This window comes from Perca flavescens, chromosome 21, assembly GCF_004354835.1.
Source record: "Perca flavescens isolate YP-PL-M2 chromosome 21, PFLA_1.0, whole genome shotgun sequence".
NCBI classification, from domain to species: Eukaryota; Metazoa; Chordata; class Actinopteri; order Perciformes; family Percidae; genus Perca; species Perca flavescens.
The window spans coordinates 8,930,759-8,942,997 of record NC_041351.1 but is presented as its reverse complement, the minus strand read 5'-3'; the positions used below and the strand labels follow the sequence as shown (position 1 = coordinate 8,942,997).

General features: G+C 39.0%; 1 protein-coding gene across 1 annotated transcript in view; it reads right to left on the bottom strand.

The window, feature by feature from the left end:
• The window catches only part of ttyh2 (tweety family member 2), a 67,780-nt gene that overhangs the window by 13,250 nt on the left and 42,291 nt on the right, over positions 1-12,239 (bottom strand). Inside the window, exons 5-6 of the mRNA XM_028568759.1 lie at positions 11,793-11,888; positions 1,899-1,971 (exon numbers count right to left, since the gene is read on the bottom strand). Coding sequence (XP_028424560.1) covers positions 1,899-1,971; positions 11,793-11,888 — 169 coding nt within the window. The remainder of the gene's footprint in view (positions 1-1,898; positions 1,972-11,792; positions 11,889-12,239) is intronic.

The window sequence follows — 12,239 nt, the reverse complement described above, 5'->3', positions numbered from 1 at the left end:
GCTGTTTGTATCGACGCCTAACAATTACAAGGCATTTTACTGTAAAGCTGTGGTGATGTTTGCTCTCAGGCAGAGAAAAGGCACAGTGGATGTCAACCATACAGTCCAGTCAGGGTCAGACTCAGAAAAACACCACGTCACAGACAGGTTACGTAACAGGCCGAAGTATGTGTCATGATTTTGTAACACACACTGAGGACAACACGTAAAAAAGATTTTTGTCATTTATTTCATTCATCAATTGGCCACAAAAACTATTACTGTCAAGATTGCTATGAAATTTAATTTGGATATTTATGGTGTCCAGATGATCATTTCCAATAACTTTGATGACCCGCTGACCTTTTTTTTTTTTTTTTTTGTCACGCTAGGTCGATTTCTCTTTGACAAACACTTAGCTCTGAATAAAGATGCAGATATTCATGGTCCTAAAAGGATGGATTCTTATTTGACCTTTTCTCTACTGCTTTGTTTTTTTAGCCTCTCAAATACAAGATTTCCTACTTTTCTTTGCATAAGATACTGTATATTAAACTGAATATATTTGGGTTTTGGACGAAAGAAGACATTTAAAGACATCAACTTGGACTTTGATTATTGAACTATTTTCTGACATGTTATAGACCAAAGGATTAATCAATAAATCCAGAAAATAATCTGCAGATTAATCGATGATGAAAATAACCGTAAATTGTGCAGTGTATTGAAAGTATTGAGCATATTGAACATTGCATACTTGCAGGATTTAAAGTCTTGGTTTCATAGCATTAGTATCACAAAGAACTGACAGGATCAGGCAAATGTAGACCACAGAGAGAGGAGACATTAATAAACTGGGAGATGAAAAAGGACAATGAAACCGGAGCTACTAATTTGTTGTAACTACCCGATGCTCATTATCTCCAACTTAAATTCACACATGCTAACAATCCTCTACATCCCCCAGTCAAAACACAACATGCAACAACAAACCTGAGAAAAATAGCACACACGCCTGGGGCAGGTGAGTGAAACACCAGTGCTCATCCATCTGATATTCTTTCAAATGCATCTTTCTATTTTCGCATGTCACTCTTATTCTTACCCTCTATTCATTCAAACATTTGTGTGACCATAATAGAGCAAAACACTGAAATTATTCACCTATTCAGCATGATAGGCTTTAAAAAGCTGCAGTTGGAATCCTGTTACATAAACCTTGACTTTGCATCAAGTTATTCAGACTCGTCTAATGATGCTGACAAGATTTGGGTTTGGGATTTTGTTCATTGTCGGTTTATTTTCAGCTGTGTGCTGTTAGACAGCAGAGATCAAAAGCATATTAGGTGACGGAAAGACAAACCAAGATCAGAAGAATTCTGAGATTGGGCGCTAAGAACACGCTCAAACCTTTTAAGATGACTTTCTAGCTCACACACATTTTTCTGAGAAGGCTAAACATTTTAATTAAGGCAAGAGGGGCTAAAAAAGACCCTTGATTAGCAGTTATGCCGCTAATAATATTCTGGATGGAAAAGCTTGATGAAAATGCAATAAACTGCATCCTATGTTAACATTTTGGTAAAACAAAAAAGGTGCACATGTATCTCAGATTCTGTCAGTGAAAACATTTGCTGTGATGTGACTGCTCTGACAATAGTTTCCCATCCTTTTGTCCTTTTAAACACATTTAATACACATGCAGGTATATGCACATATGCAAATGTCGAGCAGTGTATAATCATCTCTCCTCCCGTACCCCCAACACATTCAAAGACATTTTTCAATTGCAGTGTGTGTAGTTCTAACAATTTATCATCACAGTCAGGCACCACGAGAATTGATTGCAGACCAGTTTGCACTAGTTTACATATTAGGGTAAGAGAGCAAGTCAGAGGCGAGGAAGTGAAGCAGCTCACCACAGCAGTGGCCAGGTCGGCTCCCAGAGAAGTCCAGCTCAGGACCAGTGTCAGCACTCCAAACACCATCATCCTGCAGGGGCATAAAGCAACAGCAGGGTTACAGTGAAACTCAGGACAATAACTCAAGCCTCAGCAACCAGGACATGATGGCTTGGTAAAGCTTGCCATTTATCTAAATGAAGTAAAGCCTGTAATTTTTCAAATTAAAACACAATAAATAATGATTAACATCACTTGTCCCACTTTTCAGTAAGTTACTTCCAATAATTTGTAGTGATTACAGGGGAAAGCACTATTTATTTCTTAAATCACATCATTGGAAAACTGGTAGAGTACCAAGGATTTGTCATTCAAACCTGCAATAATAATAATATATAATTTTAATAATAATAATTTTTTTTGGCCACCTGGTGGGAGCAGAAACAAGTTGTAACAACACTGACATATTATCACCTTTTAAGTTGATATGGAAAGCTTGCTAACAACTAGAGTTGTTCCGATACTGATACCAGTATCGGAAAAGCCTATTCACAAAGAGTTTAACCAGGCCAGGCCACACAACAATGATAGCAATCATATCATACCCATACAGGGTTAGTAGTGTATAGCTGTTGCAAAAATAAAATATGTATTTTTTAACACACTGGTATTGAATCGGTACTCAGTATGGGCATGTACCAGTACGCAAGTTCAGGTATCGGAATCGGTATCAGGAAGGAAAAAATGGTATTGGAACATCTCTACTAACAACAGATGCTCATTTACAGATACAGAGCAACATTAGCATTCATGTGAAGTTATGTTTTTGTCCACCTAATGAATGTAAGTCCAATATTCACTCTGCCTGTTGATGCAGAAAAAGACACTGATGACAGTGGTAAGAGTGAACCAAAGCACTACACTGTATGCACTTTAAGTTGGTCTTTTCATAAAACATGAGGAAGAAATAACATGCTATCAGATGCAGGGCAAAACCAATCAATATATACAGATGACAAATGCAGTGACAATCTCAAAACTAAAGCAAAAAAGTGAAAAATGAAATTCATATCATCATATCGCTATCAGCATCCTATAGAGGGAGTACAGTGACGCAAATGGAGCTATTTCCATAACAGTTTCTGTTATTGAAAGGAAACAGCGTGAGCCCTTAAGGCCAGGAGTGGTGATCTCATTGTCCTGCCATCAACGGAAGAAGTCAGAGGTCATGTTGTTTTCTGTGGGGGGTTGATTCTGCAGCCTCAACATACATCTGCAGCGTCGTGACTTCACGTACCGAGGAACGAGCACATCCGCTCAGCTGGCCTATATTCGGTTACGGCCCCCTGGGTGGGTGACTGTTCCCTGCACCCATGAGGACATAAAAATGTTTTGTTTTACAGTGGGCTCCCTCCCTGATGATATCATCGTATCAGAACATGACATCAGAGGACATTTGGGTGAGTATTCTAAATACATGGGAGCTGGTATGTGCCTGTCTGTGTGCATGCAATAGCACAGAAGAAGAACAATACCCATTAATTTGAACACTAATTAATTAAACATTAATTTGTGGCACATTCCAGATATTCCCCTTGCAGCATGTCACGTGTGTTTAAATATAATTTAGGTATATGCATGTCCAGGCCCTGTTCATGTTTTAACACTCTACAGCTCCCTGGATAATACAATTCACAATGTGCTGAGAAGATACTGAGCTCCCGACATTGAACTTACAAGCCACCCATTGTGTTCTCGTTCTTCCTTTTATCTTTCTTCCCATTTCTTTACTCTTTCTATTCCCTCACCCCTCTCTCCCCTATCTTTTCTCTGCCTTCTTACTCCCTCTTTTATCAGTTTTTCACTCTTGTAGTCTGTCTTTCTCATTTCTCTGATACCGAGACCTCCCTGACACTTAACAAGGAAGTAGATGGGAAGGAGAGCAAGCGTCACAGGAGTCCTTATTTTGATTCAAAATCGAGAAGCAGAACAGATGCAAAAGTTGTCAGCTGTGTCAGCGTACACACAAACAGGCAAAGTTGCTCAACTGTGTCAGCATACACACAGACAGGCACATCACAGCTCCCCTGTATTTAGTAATGTTACATGGAAAGTATAGTTTCAATGCCTCTAGCCTTGAATGTTTCTGTGTCTTAGTTTTTTTACAAAATTCCAGTGTCTACTACTTGTTTGTTAGCATGTGTCTGTGCAGGCAGACATACATGTCTATGGCATGGGTTCCCAACCAGACCTATCCGTCAGCGGCCCCAAGATAAATCTGAGGGATCACAAGATGACCAAAAGGGATATGAAAAAAAGTCTGTTAAACAAAATTAAATAAAATAATTTGTTTTTTATTTTTGACTTATCTCTAATTCATGCTTTATCACTTGTGAAATACTGAACACTTTCACCTCATTGGGCTTCTAAAACATAATTTTAATAAAGAAAACAGAGCAGGAAAAATCTGTATTTGGTTGAACTGGTTTTAAAAGGTCCTAAGCCAAAAAGGTTGGAAACCATTGGCCTATGTGTCTGCCAGGCCAAGCCTATTTGACAGTTTGCTGTTGCAGGGTGTGTGATACTGGCCTGTGTGAGCTTCTTTAAACAACTATGACACAGGGTAACCAGGCAAATGGAAGAAATGCCCTCTCATTGCCTCCTCAGTGTTGGCAGAAACCAAGCAAGACTGTATTCAGTTTTGTGCTCTGGTGGGCAAAGGGGATTCACTGAGCTACACAGAATAGCAGGAAATCGGGTGTAAAGCTGATGCAAAACACATCAAGTGAAAAAGTTAAAGAGGCCACTGAGCAGGGCAGAGAATGCTAGCAAATGCACCCACCAAGTATGAGGTCAAGTCACTCTGAATTAAATCAGTGTCGGAAGTAGATTTTCTTCTTAACTGAGAAAAATAAACAGTAAACTGCTATATGGAAAGTGACTATACATCATTATACAAACCACCATCATTATATGTGTCAATTCAAACCAAGTGAAATGAAAGTAATATGACCCTTAATGCAGAAATGTAGGAGACTTTTATGGGAATTAACGGGGCATTTACCTATGCTAAATAGGAGCAATGGGCACGAACTTTCAATTTATGAAGACGTTGGGATTCATCATTCTAAGAACACACTTGCGAACAATTCTGTTGTTTAAGAACATGTCATGAATCAGACATAGACTTTTCTTAGGGACTTTCTTAAGAACATATTTAAGAGAACTTTTTTTCAGATATTAGTGAATGTTTTGAATTTCTGTTTTCTCTTTCATCATTATTTCCTGATTGTTCCTGATTTCCTTGTTTATACTTTGTGTTCTAACTCTGCTGTCATTTCAGACCTTGCCACTCCCATCTGCCTGCCCTGCCATTAGTAGATTGACTTCACCTGCTCATCCTCCCCACTCACCTGTTCTCCATTCCCTCATTAGCTTATTATATTAAGCCTTTGCTTACCAGCAAGAAGTTTACTGTTTGACTACTTGTTTTGACCCAGTCTGTAGATTGGGTTCTTTTGTCTCTGAACTGTGACACATAGGTCTCAGTTGGACAGTCCATTTTGAATCAAGAGTGCTTTGTAGATAAGGTTGAAACTATTTACAGTTTTTTTCGATTGCTAAATGACAGTGGGCACAACTGGAGTCACATGTGCAAAACTCTAACTACAGTCTGCACAGCAGCAATTCATGTGGACCAAACTCTAGTTTTTGTTTTTCATTGCTTGAACACAGTTTTCAAAACTCTACACACTTATCCCATGACTTTAACCACAACGTGCACGTGTTAAACACTGTAGATTTACAGCACTTTGTTCAAATGCTAACACACTGCTGTCAAAACTGTTAACCACACATTCAAAACAGAATAGATTTCAGTCTGGTGCCTATCAAACACTGCTGATTGCAATTTTAGCTGAAAACCTAAGCAAGTGTCTCGTTTTAGACTAGTTAGTGAACATATACGGTATTTATATAGAGAAAGCTCAGAAAGCCTTTTTTTTTGTATACACACACCAAATAAGAATGAAACAATTATGCACTGTACTGTTTGAGAGAAATGGGTAAAACAGCAAAGATACGAATATGTCCAGGTAAGATGTCTGAGGTTATATATATATATATATATAAAGAGAAAAACACTATATCTTTACAATAGTAAAACTGCGTTCTTACAGTTTTTAAGAAAGTAATGGAGGTGAAAGCAATAGAAACACCACATTCATTTGTATTTAGAGATGATGCAGACATCCAATGTGATGAAGAAAACTTGCCACATGATGCTGGAGAGAGGCAGGATTAGTCACACTATTCTTTGGTACTGTTACGTATGTACCTTTAGTTTTTTTCCCCCAGTAATTCCATAAATTACTTGAGCCAAAATACTTTATTGATGAAAACTGCTGATTTTCATTCCTTCTTGTTTACCTCTATGTAAAAATTGGTATGTTATACAATCTATATTTTTTCCTTAAATAAACTGTTGAGTAGTGTCAAGTCACTCAAATTGTTCAAACTGTAAAGATGAAAAAGTTTGTAATTTCTGTATTGATGTTTGACGCTAGTGTTTTTACCTTCAGTGTGTTCTGAGTGACAGGTTGTGTTATCTCAGTAAGGACTGTGCATAGTGTTTGGCTGCACTGAGCCTGTTTTGAGATGTGTGTTAAGAGTTGTGTTGCTTTGAATGAGTTTTGCAGGTGATGTGAACTGTTTAGCTCAGGTGACTGTTGGTAGTGCAGACTGTAGTTTGAGTTTTGCACATGTGACTCCAGTTGTGCCCAGTGTTGTTTAGAAATCGGAAAAGAATTTAATTGTAATGCCGTTTAATCAAGTGTGTAATCATGTATGACAGGATTACAACATTCCTCAATAACCTGAATCAAACCATTTTTAAAGTGGACATATCATGTTTTTTTTGTATTTTCTGTCACATCTACAGTGTTATGATATTGGATTTTTATTTATTCAAATAATGAGGTAAACGTATTTTAGAGAAACCCCTGTGAGTTAAAACATTCTGAACGCTCCGGTTTCAACAGTTTTTTTCTACTCTGTGTTACGCAGCTCTAAGACGGCCTGCTATTATTGGTCATCTGCTCCAGGTAGGCAGGACTACTAGGAGTGTTTTTTTTTTTACTACGCTACTGCGGTGGTGTTAACATTGTCACATGTAGCTACATGCTAACGGCAGTAAAATGTAATCTTGGTTGCCAGTGTGGTTAAATTCTCCCCAATTCCGGGTCACATTACTCCCGGTCATGTAGTCTTCGGTTAAAAAGCCTTTATCTGCAATTATAGACTGTAGAAAGTGCTGCTATATTCTATTAGTGTCCACTGCTAACTACAGTAGCTACTAACGGCAGTAACAAGTTGTCGTCTTGGCCTCCAGTTTGTTAAATTCTCCCCAATTTCGGTTCGCATTCCTGCTAAAACATGTCCGATTGGTTAGTGTTTAGTTTTTACGGTTGAAAGTGCTGCTTCATTCCCTTATAATCTAACGTTAGCCTAGTGCTAACTATTAAGTAGCTGCATGCTAATGCAAGATAGCTGTAATCTTGGTGGCCAGTGCTGGTCATTTCTCCCAAATTTCGGGGATCAAATTACTGATGGGACATGTCCGGTTGTGTAGTGGTGATTTTTCACGGTACAAAGTCCTGCTATAAAGCTACTCAGCTCAGATTCCAGGAAGCACTCTGGCCAATCAGAGCAGACTGGGCTTTGTCAGGAGGAGGGATTAAAGAGACAGGCACTCCTACAGAGCGTCTCATACAGAGGGTGAATTAAGGTGCAGCAGTGTGTTTTTGTTAACATTAAAGCATGTTTTAGTACAAACACAAAATACAAGTATCATCCTGAAAATTCTATATAATAGTTCTCCTTTAAGTTTCTCTGAAAATGTGTAGTATATTAAAGTAACTTCTACAAGACAAGGTTGTCTTGGTGGGATTCTGTCAAGACTAGTAGCCTTCTCAACATATTTTATCAGTTCAGTCATCTGTTGTCAAACTAAAAGTACCTTTTGCCTAAATTACAATATCTTTTTATTGAGGGAGCAGATATTTGATCTGCAATGTCAACTGCACAGGCGGAAAAGTAGTTGCTGATCTCGGCTGCCATTTCCTCAGCCTTACAGAGCGTTAAGTCAATTGGTACTTTGGACATTTGATACTCAAACTTCCCCTGTAACACTGTTTAATACTCTACACACAGAGCTTCTATTACCATTTGCTTCCTCCAGGCAGTAAATATTTTTTCTTACCAATGCTATGATTGTGTTTCACTGTAATTTTCATGCATCCTACTCATTTGCTTTGTTTATTTAAATGACAACTACTCCTTGTGTACGTCTCATGGCAGCTCAAACGATTTCTGCCATCCAGGGAAATTAGTTTCTTCTTTCCATTATTTTCTTCTGCATGAGGGGCACACACAATCTACAACAGTAAACTTGAAAATAGGCTTACACTGTATTTACATCATGACATTTTAAGGTTCAGTTCACCCAATAGGTGCTGTGTTACAGAATGTTTTGAGATGTCAGTTTCTGAGATGACTGCAAGCACCACTAGTGGTGGAGGAAGTACTGAATCTCAGTACAAATAACCAGAGACATATTTACTTTAGTAAAAGTAGAAGTACCACAATGACAACCCTACTTAAATAAAAGTAAAAAGTACCTGGTCAGTGAGGGCACTGTGTCTAGGGACCCGTGATTTAAATAAAGGTGGTTCAGTTATTTTGATGCTGAGCTTCGACAGTAACCATACTGTCCACTACCACAAACAAGGCCTGGCTTTAAAAAAAAATCCTATCCTAACCAGCATTAAAACGGAAATATGTTGTTAGAATCAGAATGCGGTTGGTTTTATTCATGGATGTATTTTATTTCCTTTAACCAAATAAAGTGTGTGAAGCAGCGGAAATGGGGACGCGAATGTGAAGCGCTCCAGCCAAATAAATAAGATATGAATGCGTCTTACGCACCCTGGCAGAAAAGTAAACGACGCTGTGGAGAGAAATAGATGGCAACTATGATTTAAAAACGGGAATAATAAAAACATTTTCATTTTCACTTTTCACACCAGGGTCAGCGGTGCTGCGCCCGGGCTCTGGACCACCGGAGCCGGCTTGGAAGCCGATAAAGGATCATCAGTACCCCATATATATCTATGGCAACCAAACTTCACTGGTGAGACAAACGTGTGACGTCAGGAAGACGTTTTGGCATGGGGAAAAACTGATCAGAAAATGTAACGGTACGTTGTAGAAATGCAGTGGATAATTGCTGCAAAATGTAACAAAGTAAAAGTCAAAAGTATACACTATTGATTCTACTTAAGTAATGTACAGTACAAATATGTAAAAAATGTACCTAAATATTTGTACTTCGTTACATTCCACCACTGCCTCCCCCCCCGACTCCACTACAGGAGGAGGTGGATGGGAATTTGTTTGCAGTGCTCAATTTGAAAAAAATTGTTTTTAGCACAACATGCAGAACAGAACAAACCAAAAGACATCTAGATAAAAAAAAAAACTGCCGACAGTGAGGTCTATGGATGTCTCTCCTTCCCTCACATGTGGGCGTATTTTCGTGTCTAAGCTGTTACTGTGTGTCATGCTAGCACACCAGGAAGAGACGGCAGGCCCCCACAGTGTAATTTGCTCCCGAAGCCTCCAACCACTTCCACTCTACTGGAAGAGAGCATGCTTTGGGAGGGCAGACACTCTTGACACTGACTCATCTTGTGTGTGCAAAGGGGGTGGGAGAGGGAAGTGGGGGTGTGTTTGTGGCTAGTAGGGCAAGTTTAGTGCAGCTCACACCCTGAACTGACTGATTGAGAGAGACAGAGTGACATGCATGCATGAATGGAGGCCCCGGTGGTTTTTGTGCCGTGTGAAAGCTCCTTTAAAGCAGGGAGAAAAATAAAAATAAAAATCATATTCCAGTGGCAATAGATACACGTACGCTTTATATACTGTGAGGAAATAAGCACAGGCACTGCATGTGAATATATACAGTACTGTATTTGTGTGCCATGTATCATCTGTAATATCATCTATCAGTGTAACATGTATTTTTACGTGTTTTTATGTCATAATTCTGTCATACCAACATCCTGTTTTCTTTCAACACTTCCTGACTCCTTTTCCAAAAAACAATAAATTTATCACCATTGATTTTTTTTTGTTGCCTTTTCTGCCTTTATTCAATAGGAAAGCTGAGATATGAAAGGGGAGAGAGATATGCAGGAAAACCGTCAAACCCTTGACCTTCTGCATTGAGGAATAAACCACTGCATATGTGCGCCCGCTCTACCAACTGAGCTAATCGGCCACGCCATTGATATTTTTCTTGTGTTATCTTTGGTTATGTTGTAATATAGCCAGCATGTGCTATTATTTATTCATCTTGTTTTGTTCTCACTCATAAGAAATCAAAATGAATGCAATATTCATTTGGGAAAAAAGGCCTAAAAATACAAAGCTAAATAATGAATGACCGGAGATACAATACTTTGTGCCTGTTATCGAATTGTAATTCATGTCTGAAGCCATTTAAAGCAGGTTGAGTGTTAAACTGGAATAACAATCTTCAGGAAGTTATATTGTTGCTAACATCAAATGGCTTCGCTCCCATCTCTCCACAGCTCTCAAATCCAATTTGTAGTGCAAAGCTATTGACACAGCCACACTCTGAGCAAGTTCAACCTACCGCTGGCATAGCTGAAAGGCAAAATACAACAGGGCTCACCAGGCAATGTTTGTGCAAGATCCAATACTTCCCCGCCGTGGTCACAGGCAATTTCCCATGAGAAGAGAAGCAACTCCTGCTTCCAGCTCCCTCTGTCTACACCAAATCCTACTAATTCACATCTCATTCTTTGTTAAAATATATATATATAAATTCAATATATTATAAATTGACAACCGCCGAATGCAGGTACAAATTTACATTGGCAGTTAACATTGTAACGTTACTAGCCAATTTGGTTGGTGTTGAATGAAGCAAATAACACTGCGTCTGTTTGAATCGGCAGGCTGCAGAAACGATGCGACAAGTCAGTGTTGCCAGAATGGTCTCAATTCTACCAAGAAATTTGGGCGGTTTTGTGTGTTTGGCTTGGAAAAAAGCAGCAACACTGCTTTAGTACTAATCCTATATTTGCCATCAACACCACATCGTGAAATGTCATACAACCGTTGGCTACTTGCCTCGATACCTCATGTTTGTGGTATTGACAACAAGTTACGCTGAAACGGAGAAGACGAACAGAACGGCGAGAAATAAATATATATAACATATATATAGATATATATCTTCCTTTTTGGTGTAAAAGAAGAATGTAAAGCACAGCATAGATTATTTTGAACACGTCAATAAAAAATGATCTTGTCTATCAGACAAGATGTGGATGAGAGGGTGTTTAACTGAGATAATGGTGGTAGAAACTCCAATGTAAATGCAGTTTGTCTATTAGAAATGAAGTAAAGTAAATGCATCTATGAGTAACTGAAAGTATAAATGTGGTTGGGTTTTAGCTATAAGACAACGAACAAGCAATAATCCAGTGATTTGGAAAAGTGAGCATTTTGTTACAATGTGCACGTTCAGTTCCCTTTTGTAACATCTGGACTAATTGAATCTGTAGCAGCTGCTGCAGCAGCACAAATGTGACTAAAACTAAACGAATGTTTCCATGCTGTCTCCCAGTTAGTTGGCATTTACTTAAGTCAGCTAATCTCCCAATCAACTCCTTCTTGCATACATCCTGCCACTGCCTCTTCGCTCTGCCTTTAGGAAAATCACACATTAAAAAAACATAAAGCCGATTACCCCTTTTTTGTAAACAAAAAACAGCTATTCCCTCTATAAATAGTTCAGATTTGCAGGGCGTATATTAGACTCACGTTGTTAGCAGCCAGCGAGACTGCTTGGCCAGCCCCAGACAGGCCAGCAGGCAGATGATCAGGTCCAGGATGAGGATCAGCAGGTAGGTGAGCCACCTGCAGAGACAGACAGAGACCATAGACTGTAAAAAAGAGACAGAAAATTAAACTGCTGCTGATGAATGCATGTTTTGGCAATGTAAGAAGAGGGTAAATTCCGGTTGCATGTAGCCTAGTCCAATTTTGTCTGAAATTGAAGACATTTTAAAGGGGCGCTATGCAGTTTTGGCAATTTCTTTCGCTTTTTGCTCGCAGGTTTCTCTATAGAGCTCCCCCCTACAGATCAAAATAGATATTTGGCAACACTGTGTAAAAAGTCTGCCGTTTCCTCTTTCTCTGTTCCTCCGACAATGCTTTCCTAGCTTTCTGCTTCTTTTTTGCCGGCTCAGCCGTGACGATAGTGTGAAA